This window comes from Diceros bicornis, chromosome X (genome assembly GCF_020826845.1).
Source record: "Diceros bicornis minor isolate mBicDic1 chromosome X, mDicBic1.mat.cur, whole genome shotgun sequence".
NCBI classification, from domain to species: domain Eukaryota; kingdom Metazoa; phylum Chordata; class Mammalia; order Perissodactyla; family Rhinocerotidae; genus Diceros; species Diceros bicornis.
The window spans coordinates 123916124-123928809 of record NC_080781.1 but is presented as its reverse complement, the minus strand read 5'-3'; the positions used below and the strand labels follow the sequence as shown (position 1 = coordinate 123928809).

Below are 12686 nucleotides of genomic sequence, written 5' to 3'. Positions count from 1 at the left end.
AATGAACATCTATGTAAACATCTAGATTCACCAATTTGTAACTTTTTGTGATATTTGCTGGTTTTTTCTCTGAACTACTTGAAAGTAAGTTTCAGACATTATGATGCTTTACCCCTAAATTCTTCAGCATTTCTTTCTTTAAAAAAAGGACATTTTCCTGCATGACCACAATATCATTCTCACACCCAAGAAATTTGACCTTGACCCAATATTATCTAATATACAGTTCATATTCAAATTTTCCCAATTGTCCCAATAATGAATGCCCTTTAAAGCTGTTTTTTTTTAAATCCAGATTCTAATCAAGGATCTTGCATGGTACTTTGTCTCTTTAGCCTCCTCTGATCTGGAACACTTCCATGGGTTTGTTTTTAATCATTCACGACATTAACATTTTGCGACATCCAGGCCAGTTGTTTTGTAGAACATGCCACAGTCTGGATGTGTCTGAATGTTTCCTCATTATTAGATGGATTCAACATTTAACAATAGGTTCAACATTTTTGCCAGAAACTGCAAAGGTGATGTTGCATTTTTCAAGGTTTTGTTTGTAAAGATCCAGATAAATTCACCAAAGCTGAATTTGTGTGTGTGTGTGTGTGTGTGTGTGTGTGTGTGTATGCTTTGCTAGCGCCCTATTCACATGTGTGTCATATTAATAAGCTGGCTACCATCATATACATCATGCAAAGCATTCGTCTCAGTACATACATAGGAGCAGGGCTTTGGATGCTGTAATGCCAAACTTTTTCCCCACTAGCATTAATCTACATCTTCACCAACACTTATTGTACCCTGTTTAATTTTTGTTAAATCTGTAGGTGTAACATGATATCTTGTGGTTTTCGTTTGTATTCTCATGACTGCTAAAGAGTTTGAGCATCTTTTCTTATGTCTATTGACCACTTGTGTCTTCTTTCCTGTGAAAGGCCTGTTTATGCCTTTTGCCTTTTTGGAGGTTGTCCTTTTCTTATGTATTTTTAGATCTTTATGCATTCTGCATACTAATTTATCAATTATGTGTATATCTCAACTCTTGCGAAACAGTATCGCATAAGGCTAAGCACATAGATACTGTGGTCAGATGTTCTGGGTTCAAATCCCAGTTTTGTTACTTACTACCTGTGTGACTCTGGATAAATTATTTAACCTCTCTCTGCTTTAGTTTCCTCATCTATAAAATGAGGGTGATAATGATTAATAGGGGGATTAAATGAGCTAATATATAATGCAGTTAGAACAGCGCCTGGCACATAGTAAGGGGCAATAAGTGCTGTTAACAGCGGCTTCCATTTTACAGCTCCCATGTAATTTTGTAAGACCCAGCGGGCTCCTCCAAGTGCTCATCCCACAAGTGGTCTCCCGCACCATACCTATGGCCCCATCCATAAACTGCCTCCCTACAACCGTGCACCACACCCCACTAATAACGCGGTGACTCCACTTTGTACAGGCAAGCGCTCATGAAGTGACGTCTGTCACTCAAAGGTGCCTCAGGCCAATGAAGTTTTCCCTTGTGAATGGGAAAAACATTCTGCAACCTCGAAGGGCCTTCTCCAAAATCTGGAGAGATTAATGCCAATAAACACCCTGAAGATAACTCACGACACTTTGAGACCTAAGTGTCATAAAGTATTCTGCAACAATTTAAGCAAGTCTTTACTCATGATCGGGCCCCTAGCACTTCACAGAAACTTCTCTCTACCCCAACCTCTCCCTGGGCCTCTTCCCCCAAGTTTGGCCTTTCTTTGTGTAGTGTTTCAAAGACTAGCAACTTCATGATACAAGCGCACCCAGGAGGCACTCGGTAAATGCTCCCTAAGCGAACGAATGAATGAACGAATGGAGGAAGGAACGTTGCCGCGTTCCGAGATATTAGTGATGAAAGGGAAAAAGGAATGTTGGATGGGCAAGCCGGGTGATGATTGGCTGGCCCCTAGGACCGGGGTAGGGGAGAGGCAGAACGCAGGAGAGGGTTTCTTTAGACAAGGTGGTCGCTGCCCAGCGCGTTACGACGTGGTGCGTGAGGAGCAGCCCTGCCGACTTCGAGGGTCCGACGCGAGCGCGGCGGGTCTTCGGGCCCCGCCCGGCCCCGCCCCCCGGCGCCGCGGCCACGGCCGAAGCGGCGGCCGCGCCGGAGCCTGCGCACTGGGGCCCCAGCGCCGCCAGCGGCTCCGGGCTCGGCTGCTCGGAAGATGGCGGACCGTGCCGGCGCCGGCAGTAGCACATCCCTGAGGGGGATGCGGGAACGGATGGGTGAGCGGGACGGCAGCTCCCGGGGAGGATCGGGAGGCGGGGTTCCTGGGGCCCTGGGGACCGTTGGAGCGGCGTAGCGGGCGCCAGAAAACTTTACTGCGGAGTCGCCCGCGCCGTCCGGTCGTTCCCTCACCCCCGCCGGAGCCCCCTGGGACGGGACGGGTAGCCGTTGTGGGACGGGGGCAGGAGAGGAAACGGCCGGCCAGCGCCGCCAACGGCCGAAGTCCCGCAGCCAGCGGCCCAACTGCCACCGCCAACGGCCGAACCCCGCGGGCTGGGCGCGAGGGAACTAACGGGCGCTGCCGGGGCGGGGGGCCTGGAACCCCGGTCCCCGCGGACGGGCCCGAGCCCCGCCTGCCGTTGGGGGCGGCGGAGGCCCGCGCAGCCGCCGGAACGGACGCGCCGCTGCCCGGGATGTGCGGGCGCCCGCCCAGACCCGGCGCGCGGGGACCGCCCCCGAGGCCGGGGCAGCCCTTCCAGGCACGGGTAGTTGGGAATTTTCCCTCTGCCCGGGCGCTCGCGCTTTAATCCTCTCCCACGATCGCAATCCTCGGCTCTCCCAAAGGCTTCCCTTCCGCACCCTCCCGGTCGAGGTCGGGTGAGGAGGGAGTCTTGGGAGCCCCTTGCTTGCAAAGTTGGGAAGAAACTTAGCTCTCTGCTTCTCCTGATTTGCCTGCTGTAGCACATGACTGCGCTAAGATGTCACCTTCCGTGGGACATCTTACTGACCCTAGGCTGAACTGAACGGGAATCAGCACTTCACAGTGCTTTCTCCTAAACGAGTCCCATCGCCGAAAAGTTATTTTCCCCTAGAATCGTTAATTTTATAAAATTTGGCAGCGCATTGCTTAGCCCAGGAGACGGCTCCACTACGTGAGCGCGATAGTATGTATTTCTTGCTTGTCGGAGGTTGCTTTTAGCCTGTAGCTAAAAGCAGAAACACTGTAGCAGTGTTTCCTCCTATATGAGCTTGAATAAAACGATCTTATTGAAATCCTTAGGGATTTTTCCATTTGCAGTTGAAAAATTAGATTGGCTGCAATTGGGAGGCTTCTGTTACTAAAGAACGCTTTGAATCAACTCCCCAAAGAATGTGTCAGAAGCAAATACACTTTGATTATTCCATAGGGAGAAAAACTTTTTTTTTCTGTCTCTATCTTATTACCGTTCACCTAGAGCGAGAGCGTGCCATTAATTCAGATCGTTTTATTGCTCATTGACGCCTAAGGCTCTCTGACTTTGGTTTATTTCAGTGGTTTAAATTAACCAGCATTCTGCATAACCCCCAAAAGCATTTGTATATTGAATGTTGAAAAGTATGTTAAAATTTTGTATGGGATAGCTGCTTGAATGCACAGTATTTCAAACCAAAAACTTAAAGCCGTGCACAAAAGGCTTAATCCAGAACGCTACTTGACGTCCCTGCTACCCATTTCATATTAGGAATTGAAAATGTCACATGTTCGGCTTTCACAGAGCACCAGCTGGACTAGAACTGCCCTCACGGTCTCAGCCTTTTCCTGAAGGGGGCAAGGAGTCAATGAAATGTTTTGCCACTTTGTGCCAATTGCTTCTTTTTATTCTGTTATCCAAATAACAGTGAGTAGCTCTAAATCTATTAGTCTGGTCAATTTCGTCTCCTGGGAGTCTGGCTGCAAGAGTTAAAACACTATCCTGGACAAGTAACTTCTTTAGGCACACAGTACAGTCTACATATATTTATTATATACATTTATTGAGTTATGTTTTCTGTGCATGGCGCTGTGCTAAGAGTGTAGTATACCAAGGAAATACACTTATTTTAACAAAACACGTTTCATATTTTTATACAGAATTGTTGTAAAATAAAAATTTATGTGACTGTTTCAACCAGACGAGCATAAGAAACTTTGCCCAACTCGTCACCTTTCCCTTCTTGTTTTACTAAATTCGCAAATGATTTCTCAGTTGAAAATAAATTATTAAAATAATACTTTCTACAAATGCAGAAAAAGGTACTAAGACTGCCAGCCAGATCATCATAGCATTTTTAGAGCTGGAGAAACCCTAAGATTATTGAGTCCAGCATCCAGAGGCCCAGCTGTAAAATCCTGGGCAGCTTCTACAACTGGAATGTGTACTCTAATGGGGAGCTTCGTGTTTTTCCAAGTAGCCATTCCATTATAGACGGCTCTAAATGGTAGGATAGGAAAGTGTCTCTGATTTTCTTCAAGACATGCTATCTTTGGGTTGAATTTAGGGGTCTTCCAGAACTTTCTCTCAGCCCTATGACTGTTGCTTTTTTGGCAAAACTCGGTGAATCTGCCATATTTTTGTGGTTCCCTGATTGCAGATTTCTTTGGTTTCCTATTTTTCCTTAATATTTTCTCACCCTCTCCCTGGCCTAATGACGTGTGCTCTGTCATAAGGCCATGAAGAGAGATCCTTGGTATGGGTGGAATGGATCTGCCGGGGATCACACCACTCCCAACTGCTTTTCTTTGAATGAGGGTGGATCCAGGACAGGGCCAGCAGCTGTGGGAAAGGTCAGAGACTGGGCTGCAGGAAGAGAGTCGACTGCTAGACCCCCCAGCGGGCACTTTGCAGCACTACATCCAGCCACTCAAGATGGGACTTGCTGGCAATTGCTTCTTTCTATTCTGTTATCCAAATAACAGTGAGTAGCACTAAATCTATTAATCTGTCACAGTTAGTTTCGTAGTATGATCTCTGCCACAACTGTAGCCCTTTTTATAATAATAAAACCTTTCAATCATTTTTTGCAATCTACACCCTTTGCTACCTAATAAAAATACTAGTTTATGTGATCTAATATTTCTGAGTACAGAAGAAAGGATCTTGGGGAGGAAAGATCATGGAGAGGTGGGGCTACAGATTTTATGTTGAATTCTGAGTGAGTTCAAGAGCAACAGCTGTGGCAGACAATATAAAATTGCTGAATAGTATTGGGAAGAGTATTTATCATTGACATCTCATGAGATGAAGCATTTGGGGGAGATTGTGCTGGGGTGCAGCCTTAGGAAGATTATTACCATTCTTGAACTAGTTGTCATGGAGAAGTGTTCTTCCTTCCTTTCTTGCATTTAGCTGGCCCTACTGGAGCAGAGCTCTAGTGACACAGGTCGTGTGCGTGTGTGTGTGTGTGTGTGTGTGTTGAGGAAGGAGGGGTCCAGGAGAGAAGCAGAAATTTTCCACTATATTAAAGTCAGTAATGAGCTAAAATGCTTTATGTCCAAAAGGAGCCTCAAAATTTCAGTGACATCTTTTAGAAAATCTATTAAATGTAAAGCATTCTCTAACTTGGACATCCTAGTGGCCCCTACTTTTGGTTCATTTCATTATGAGGCTTTTATTGGGCTAGATAACCAGGATGATGGAATTTGTAAGTTTTCCCCTCATAGGATGAGAATGGTTTTCTTCTTATAATGTCTTTCACACATTTTCTCTAAACATAGACCTTTCTTAGCCACAGCATAATAGTGCTTTCTTAAAAAAAAAGGTAAATGCTTTATTTTAAAATCTTTACATTGCTGTATTTTCAAAGTATATTTTAAACCAAAACCCATATATTTCATTTATTTATTGTTGAATCAACTTTATACATTTAGATCTTGATTCCTTCTTTGTGATATTTTAAACACAAGTAACCTTAGAAGTAGCTGAGGTGAGAATAATGAATTAAGTCATATAAAGGTTAATGTGGGGCCGGCCCCGTGGCTTAGCGGTTAAGTGCTCGCGCTCTGCTGCTGGCGGCCCGGGTTAGGATCCCGGGCGCGCACCGACGCACCGCTTCTCCGGCCATGCTGAGGCCGCGTCCCATGTACAGCAACTAGAAGGATGTGCAGCTGTGACATACAACTATCTACTGGGGCTTTGGGGGGAAAAATAAATAAATAAAATTATAAAAAAAAAAGGGAACTCATCTCAAGGAAAAACAATGTTTAAAAAAAAAGGTTAATATGGGTTTTGTACAGTCTGGTTCTTGATGATTATGTAATATTTCAAAATAAAGTTGCTTCTTAATCTACAGTTGAATCAAGTTCTGGCTTCACCAGTTATTACCTGTGTGATCTGGGAAAGTTATAATTTAATGAGGTAATACAAATGAAAAGAACTTTGTAAATGGTGAAGTGATACATATTATTTGTTATGGCAGTTTTTAGGAAAGTACTGTAAATACAGATCAAGATTCATAATTCAGTTTTAGTAATAAACTCTACACATTTTCTTATTTAATCTCCAGGCAAAAGGTAACTTTTAAATTTAATTTGGGATTTAGAATTAGTAGAAGAACTACAGAAATACTGTAGTATACTTACTGCACCTTACTCTTACTTGCAAATGAATGGTAAGTAAATTCCCTCGTTCAATGGAGTTGAATAAAATGTTCACTCTGTTAGGTTCAGACATAAGGGCTTTCTCCCGTTCCCTGGGCAACTTAAATCATTTTTAGAACCTGTCCTTCTGGTTAGTGTATTTCTGGCCAGTAAGAATTTGGATATAAAAGTCAAAAAAAATCGAATCTGATATTATTACCTCATTAACCTTTATATGATTTGGTTCATTATTCCCACTGCAGCTACTTCTAAGGTTTCTTCTGTTTAGTAGCATCTTTAAATCTGGTAAAATTGTACATTTTGAGAGAAATTGTCCTTATAGTCAGCTAAATTGTACCAAAATATGGACTTTCCTTAGGACTTCTAAGCAGGAAAGCCGAATGTGCAAAAACAACTGTTGTTTTCTCTGTGCTCACATAGAAATGTTGCGAGTGGGAGGGGCATATGTAAGAGGGCTTAATTAATTTAGAGAGTATATTTAAGAATTTTTCTTAATACACTAGTACTCAAATTCAGAGGATAATTGGGGGTCCACAAAATTGCCGGTAGTTGAATTTTTAAGGAGGCTGAGAAGAGTCTAATCTTCAAATTTAGCTAGGTCATGGATTATCTGAGGTGTTAGGTCTCTGGGGTAAAAAAAAAAATCCTTTTTCCCTTTTGAAATGGCGAACCTTATGGCAGCAATTGTGACATCACTGTCAAGGTTACTCTGTAACATGACTCCCGGATATCTTTCCTCAGTAGCAACTAACATCCAGAGTCCATTCATTCTATGAGTACAACTGACAGCTCCTCTCTTCCCTTAATTATTTTAATTACCCGTCTTTAACTGTTATGTTTTTCTTAATATATAGAAACCAGAATTGTATGCAGTATTGCAGGGGCATATTTCCTGTGCTTTTATACAGGAGTAGAAGAGAGTTTTCAGTGTTATTCTCCAGATCCTTCCTGAAGATGCCCAGTATTGTGGGGGCATTTTAGATACAGCCATACTTGGAATTAAAGGATTCAGGGAATCCCCTGTAATAACTTGTATGTTATCATATCATATATATCATATGATATATCATCATATATATATCATATCATATATCATCCTGGAATTTTAGTTTTTCTTACTTTCCATCAAATTGTGTTCCCCTAATCTTATATTTGACCCTTATTGAAGTTTATTTACCTCTTTTCTGCCTGGTTACACAAGACCTGTGTAAATTTATATTGTATAATTTATATTTGTTTGCTTGACATTTTTCTACCTAGACTAATCCCATCTCATTGGAAACTCCTTGAGTGGTTTTCTACCTTCACTCGGCATCCGAATAGAGCTTTTAGCAACTGCAGACCGCCTGGTCTCCACCCGCAGAGAGTGGGGGCGGGGAGGGACAGGCATTGCTAATTTTTTTAAAGCAACGTTAGGTGACTCCAGTATGCCGCCAGGGTAGAAAGCCCCTGATCTGGGTAATTTATAAATGTCCTCATTAATACTGGGCCCAATCTTTGAGGATTTCAGTGTTGACACTTTTGCTTCCAAATTTAGATCCATAAACTCCAAATCTTTGCTTTACTAAATTCCCAATTTATGGTGAAACATTTTTTCCAATTCCTTGCCAGCTCAGTTTTTCTAGTACTTGGTGTAATGTCTTGTCTGAGGCATTTTTGAAAGCTTCATCATTAGCTCCTACTCATCCACAAGCTTGCTCCCACTAACAACTCTCTCTTTATGTCCGCAAATATGCTGGCACATCCATAGTAAATGCTTTTCATTCTTTGTTAAGTTATTGTTGAACATCGTAGGTACTCAGTATGTCCTTGTCGTTGACCCAGATTAATCTGTCATTATTTTGCCTTGTAGAAGAGATGCTGTCCTTTATCGTCAAAGATACACTGTCTCTGCTTTGCCGCCCCCTGTGTTAGTGGTTTATATTCTTAATATTGAATCCCTTTTCTTTATCTCCCTGTATTTTAGTTGCTGCTGCTCATGCCATTGCTGAAGAAAGACGGAGTCAGAGTGGCTTCAGCTCTTTTCCATCCCAATCCTCAAATATAAGATCAGCATTTAAACCAGGTATAACTTCTAGAATGTGTTGATAGATGTCAAAGTGTCATTAAAATTTGATATCCTATTAATGTCTGACTATATTCTTTGTTTTTTTTTTAGTGATAGATGGATCTGTCCTTAAAAATGATATGAAACAAAGGTTAGCAAAAGAGCGCAGGGAGGAGAAGAAAAGACAGCAAGATGGTATGTTTTAGACATTTTTTTAAAAATCAAAATGAATTAATTTTATGTTAAGGTTGTATATTTCCAAAGTGGTTTTACTTACTTTTCCTAATCTGTTTATGTGCTAGATTATACTTATTATAGTATGTATTATATTGGATTAAATGCTTATATAAATCAGATAAAGAACGCCCGTGAAAAATATTTGATTAAATTGTTTAATTTTTGAAGTAGTATTTATTAGCTTTAATTTTCTGAAAACTAAGGTATGAAAACTTCAACATTTGTGGAAACAAAGAAAATGGGATTTCAGTAAAAATGATTCTAAAAATGGAAGTGAAGTTGCTAATAATCTTAACATAGATGCATTATGTTTCCCTGCTGTGCTTCTCAAGTGTAACTTTATCAATAAGGGTCTAAAAGAATAATCTCTGCACCTTGAGAGGATGCTTTTGCAACTATGTATTTTTCTCCTCTGGTCTTGTAAATCCACTGACAAAACTAGTGCTCAACTGCATTCAAATGGAAAATCATTATGTTTGTTTTGGTGAGGAGCTGTTTCTTCCTGTAGCTCTTTAGGAGAGTATTTTACAACTGCATAGATACTCTCCAGGCTTTAGTGAGGGGCAATTTGTATATAGGAAAACATCATGCTGTTTGGTAATGTGGTATGTGACTAAGCCCACTAACTGGCATGCTTAATAATGGGCTGTACAGATGAGACCTTTGAAAGAAGTTTCCTACTAGAAGGGGAAAAAAACATATATTCTGGCCATGTGGTTTTTTTAAGTCTTATTTTAATGTACAGCATGTTAATCTAGTGGGGTTTGACCTCACCTCAAATCAGCAGAAACATCACATGAAAGAAAATATTTCTTCTTAATTTGGAATTTTAGTTCAGACAGGATGAGAGTCATCTAAGCCAATTCAGTTCTCTGGAGTTAAATGAACACCCAGTGAAAATGATTCTTTGGTGGCCATCTCTGTTCACTTATATAATAAATCTTTAGTTATTAGCACAGGTTATATTATTTTTAAGAAAGAGAATGAGCTATATCAACTTTTTCCTCCTCTGTGTGTAATGTGGAAAACTTAAATGTTTTCTTGGCTCTTACATCTTATATTTGGAATATTTCAGCTAATAAAGAAATGCAACTACTTGAAAAAGAAAGAAAGTCCAAAATCCAGTATGAAAAACAGATGGAAGAAAAACAGCGGAAGCTGAGAGAACAAAAAGAAAAGGATGAACAGCGGAGAATATCCGCAGAAGAAAAAAGAAAACAAAAATTACAGGAAGAAAGGGTACGTATCTTTCTAGTCCGTTAATCAGATGATACAATATTGCCTGGGTCTAGAATACTTGTTTCTTAGCCCTTCTCTGCCTTTACTGGTCCATCCTGTGGAAAGGGAACCAAATCCCAATTCTTCCTTTCTTCTTCCCTTCCACGTTAGAGGCTCTTGCCCCTGTCCTGATCAGATCCCTGAGTTTTGGCCCAGTAGTGAGGTCAAGAGGATCCTTGCAGGTCCAAGAAGAGAGCCCTCTCCACCCTCAGGACTTGGCACGCAGGGGGCCTGTGGCCCGGGGTTTGCTCTGAGTGGCTCTCTGTCCTACCAAAAAGCATTAGGTGTTGTCCCATTGCCTGGAATTCACAGACCCACCTTCAGGCCCTCTGTGATAGGCCCTCATCTGACTGGGTACTTCTCACAACTCCTCTGATTGTGTGACTGACTCCCAACCAACCAGATCCACGCACTTGCTCCCTGACGTAGTCCCCTGGCTCCCTCCTGTGTGCGCTTGCTCTCTCCCTCGTGTTCCTCACATTCCCTTTCTTTCTCTGTTGTTTTGTGGTCCTGCCGCTCTCTTTTCCTTTCTGGACTCTTTTGGTGTCTTTTGACACTCTGTTGTTATGAGTCACTGCCTTTGTTAGGCCCTCTCTTTCCCTTCTGTCCCTCTTCAGTCTGTCTTTTTTTGTTTATACTTGGGCATCTGGCTACCTGTCTCATTCTGTATGATTCTCTCTGGCACCTTCTCTGTAGGTCATTCCACTGCTTTATCCTGAGTATCCTTGACTCCTTCTTCTGAGTCTGGCATGTTCTCTGTGACATTATTCTCTTTCTTACTGGCATTCTCTCTTTTTCTTTATTTCAGTGACTCTCGAGTGTCCCTAAATAAGTCTCATTCTATCTTCTGGTTCTTTCTGACTCTGGCTCTTTTCTGCCTGAGGCACCTCACTTTTATTTCTGCTCTCTTTGTCTTAGCTTCTCTGTTTCTCTCTCCCCATCTTTGGACTTTCTGCATGTTCTCTCACTGTGTGTGTTTTTATCTCCCTCTCTTTTTCTGTTGCTCTAATTTTTAAATTTCTTTTTCTCTCCTTTTCTCTTTGGTTCCATTTGTCCCCATGAACCGCCTTCTCTATGTCTTTCTCTGTGGTGCTCACATTTCCTCCTTACTTGTGCACACAGATAACTTGTGCACATGGTTGCTCTCGCACATGCTTCACCCCCATCCCCTGCTCCCATATGGGGATCTTCCTTGTTCTAGGACTGTTGTCATGCCATTTCTTCCCCATCCATGGTCCACTGCCACTTTCTCTCTGTCTTTCCGAACCTTTTGCTGTGGTTGTTTATACGCTTTTTTCACATTCCAGTATTTAATGGACTCTCATTCAGAATTTCTGTTATTCTCTGTCTTCCCCTGGGAAACATTTTCTTACTGTACTTAACTGTGGTAAAGAGAATGAAGGCCAGAGATAGAGAATTCACTGAGTAAAGACAAAGAACCAAACAAAGTAAAATAGAAAACTGTGTGTGCAGAGTGGGGGAGGGTTGCTGGAGGAGAGAGGCAGTACCAGGGACTGAGAAAAAAGACCATCTTACAGAAAGAGGAGCCTGAGAGAGCCAACACAGAGAAAAGAAGAGAATGCAACAAAATGACCTGCAGACAGACAGGGAGCCAGAGACGTGGTAGGAGAAGAGGCATAAAGACGAGGAGCGAAGGCAAAAGGGAATCAACCCCAGAGAGCTAGTGTGGGGGAGCCCCAGACAGAGCGGGGACCATGGGGCACTGTAAGTAGGCTGCACATAGAAAAAAAGAATAATTCCGTAGAGCAGGGAAAAAACCCCAAACTCGGTGGTGCTGAGGAGGGGCGAGTGTGGACAGGAGATAGATCTGAGCTAGGACAGGAGCTTACGAATGAGCCACAGATGCAAGAAGGAACCTGACAGAGCACAGAGATTCAGTGCATTTGGAGACAGCAGGATGGAATTCTTATGAATCAGAAATGCTTTAACAAGACAAGATTCATCTCTGTTTTTAGTATTTATTATACTTTCTGGGTTTCTAAGTAATTTAGAACAACTTACTTTCTGTTAGAAAATATAATTTTAAACTATTGCCATTAAATACATTTTATTTGGAGAATTACAGTTGCTTTTCTTCTCAGATGATATGGACAGCTCTCCACCTTTCCAGTATGTTTACCCCACCTTTCCAGTATGTTTACCCTCTTTGCCCTCAGAGAAATGGTGGGGACACTGTAAGGGTGATGTTGCTATGAAATGGTTGTTGTCAGGAAAGAAGAGAAAACCTTCTGGCCCTGAGATTGATTTGCTGAGCTAATCTAGTCCATGATTTGTTGTAGCGCAGGGCTGAGAAATATCTTCAAAAAGAAAACTGTGCCACTCATTTATGACAGTGGAGTTGTTCTGCCACTGTATGGCATTTACATTTGTATAGCTGTCATCCCGAGCAGTTTAAATTGAAGTTGAGGTTAAGACAAACACATTGATTATCTTTTTTAAAACTTTATTAGTTAACACCAGAATTCCAGATGTTACATTGTGGGTATAATAGGTAACTCTGGCATCGATTT

General features: G+C 41.9%; 1 protein-coding gene across 5 annotated transcripts in view; it reads left to right on the top strand.

Annotated features, from left to right (window-relative positions):
• Positions 1-2109: 2109 nt before the first annotated feature.
• The window catches only part of MAP7D3 (MAP7 domain containing 3), a 33725-nt gene continuing 23148 nt past the window's right edge, over positions 2110-12686 (top strand). For 2 of the 5 annotated variants that reach the window (XM_058536833.1, XM_058536829.1), the window contains exons 1-4: positions 2110-2256; positions 8560-8658; positions 8752-8835; positions 9953-10116. In XM_058536833.1, coding sequence (XP_058392816.1) covers positions 2196-2256; positions 8560-8658; positions 8752-8835; positions 9953-10116 — 408 coding nt within the window. In that variant the 5' untranslated portion in view covers positions 2110-2195. The remainder of the gene's footprint in view (positions 2257-8559; positions 8659-8751; positions 8836-9952; positions 10117-12686) is intronic. The other 3 variants (XM_058536832.1, XM_058536830.1, XM_058536831.1) reach the window with 2 other exon arrangements.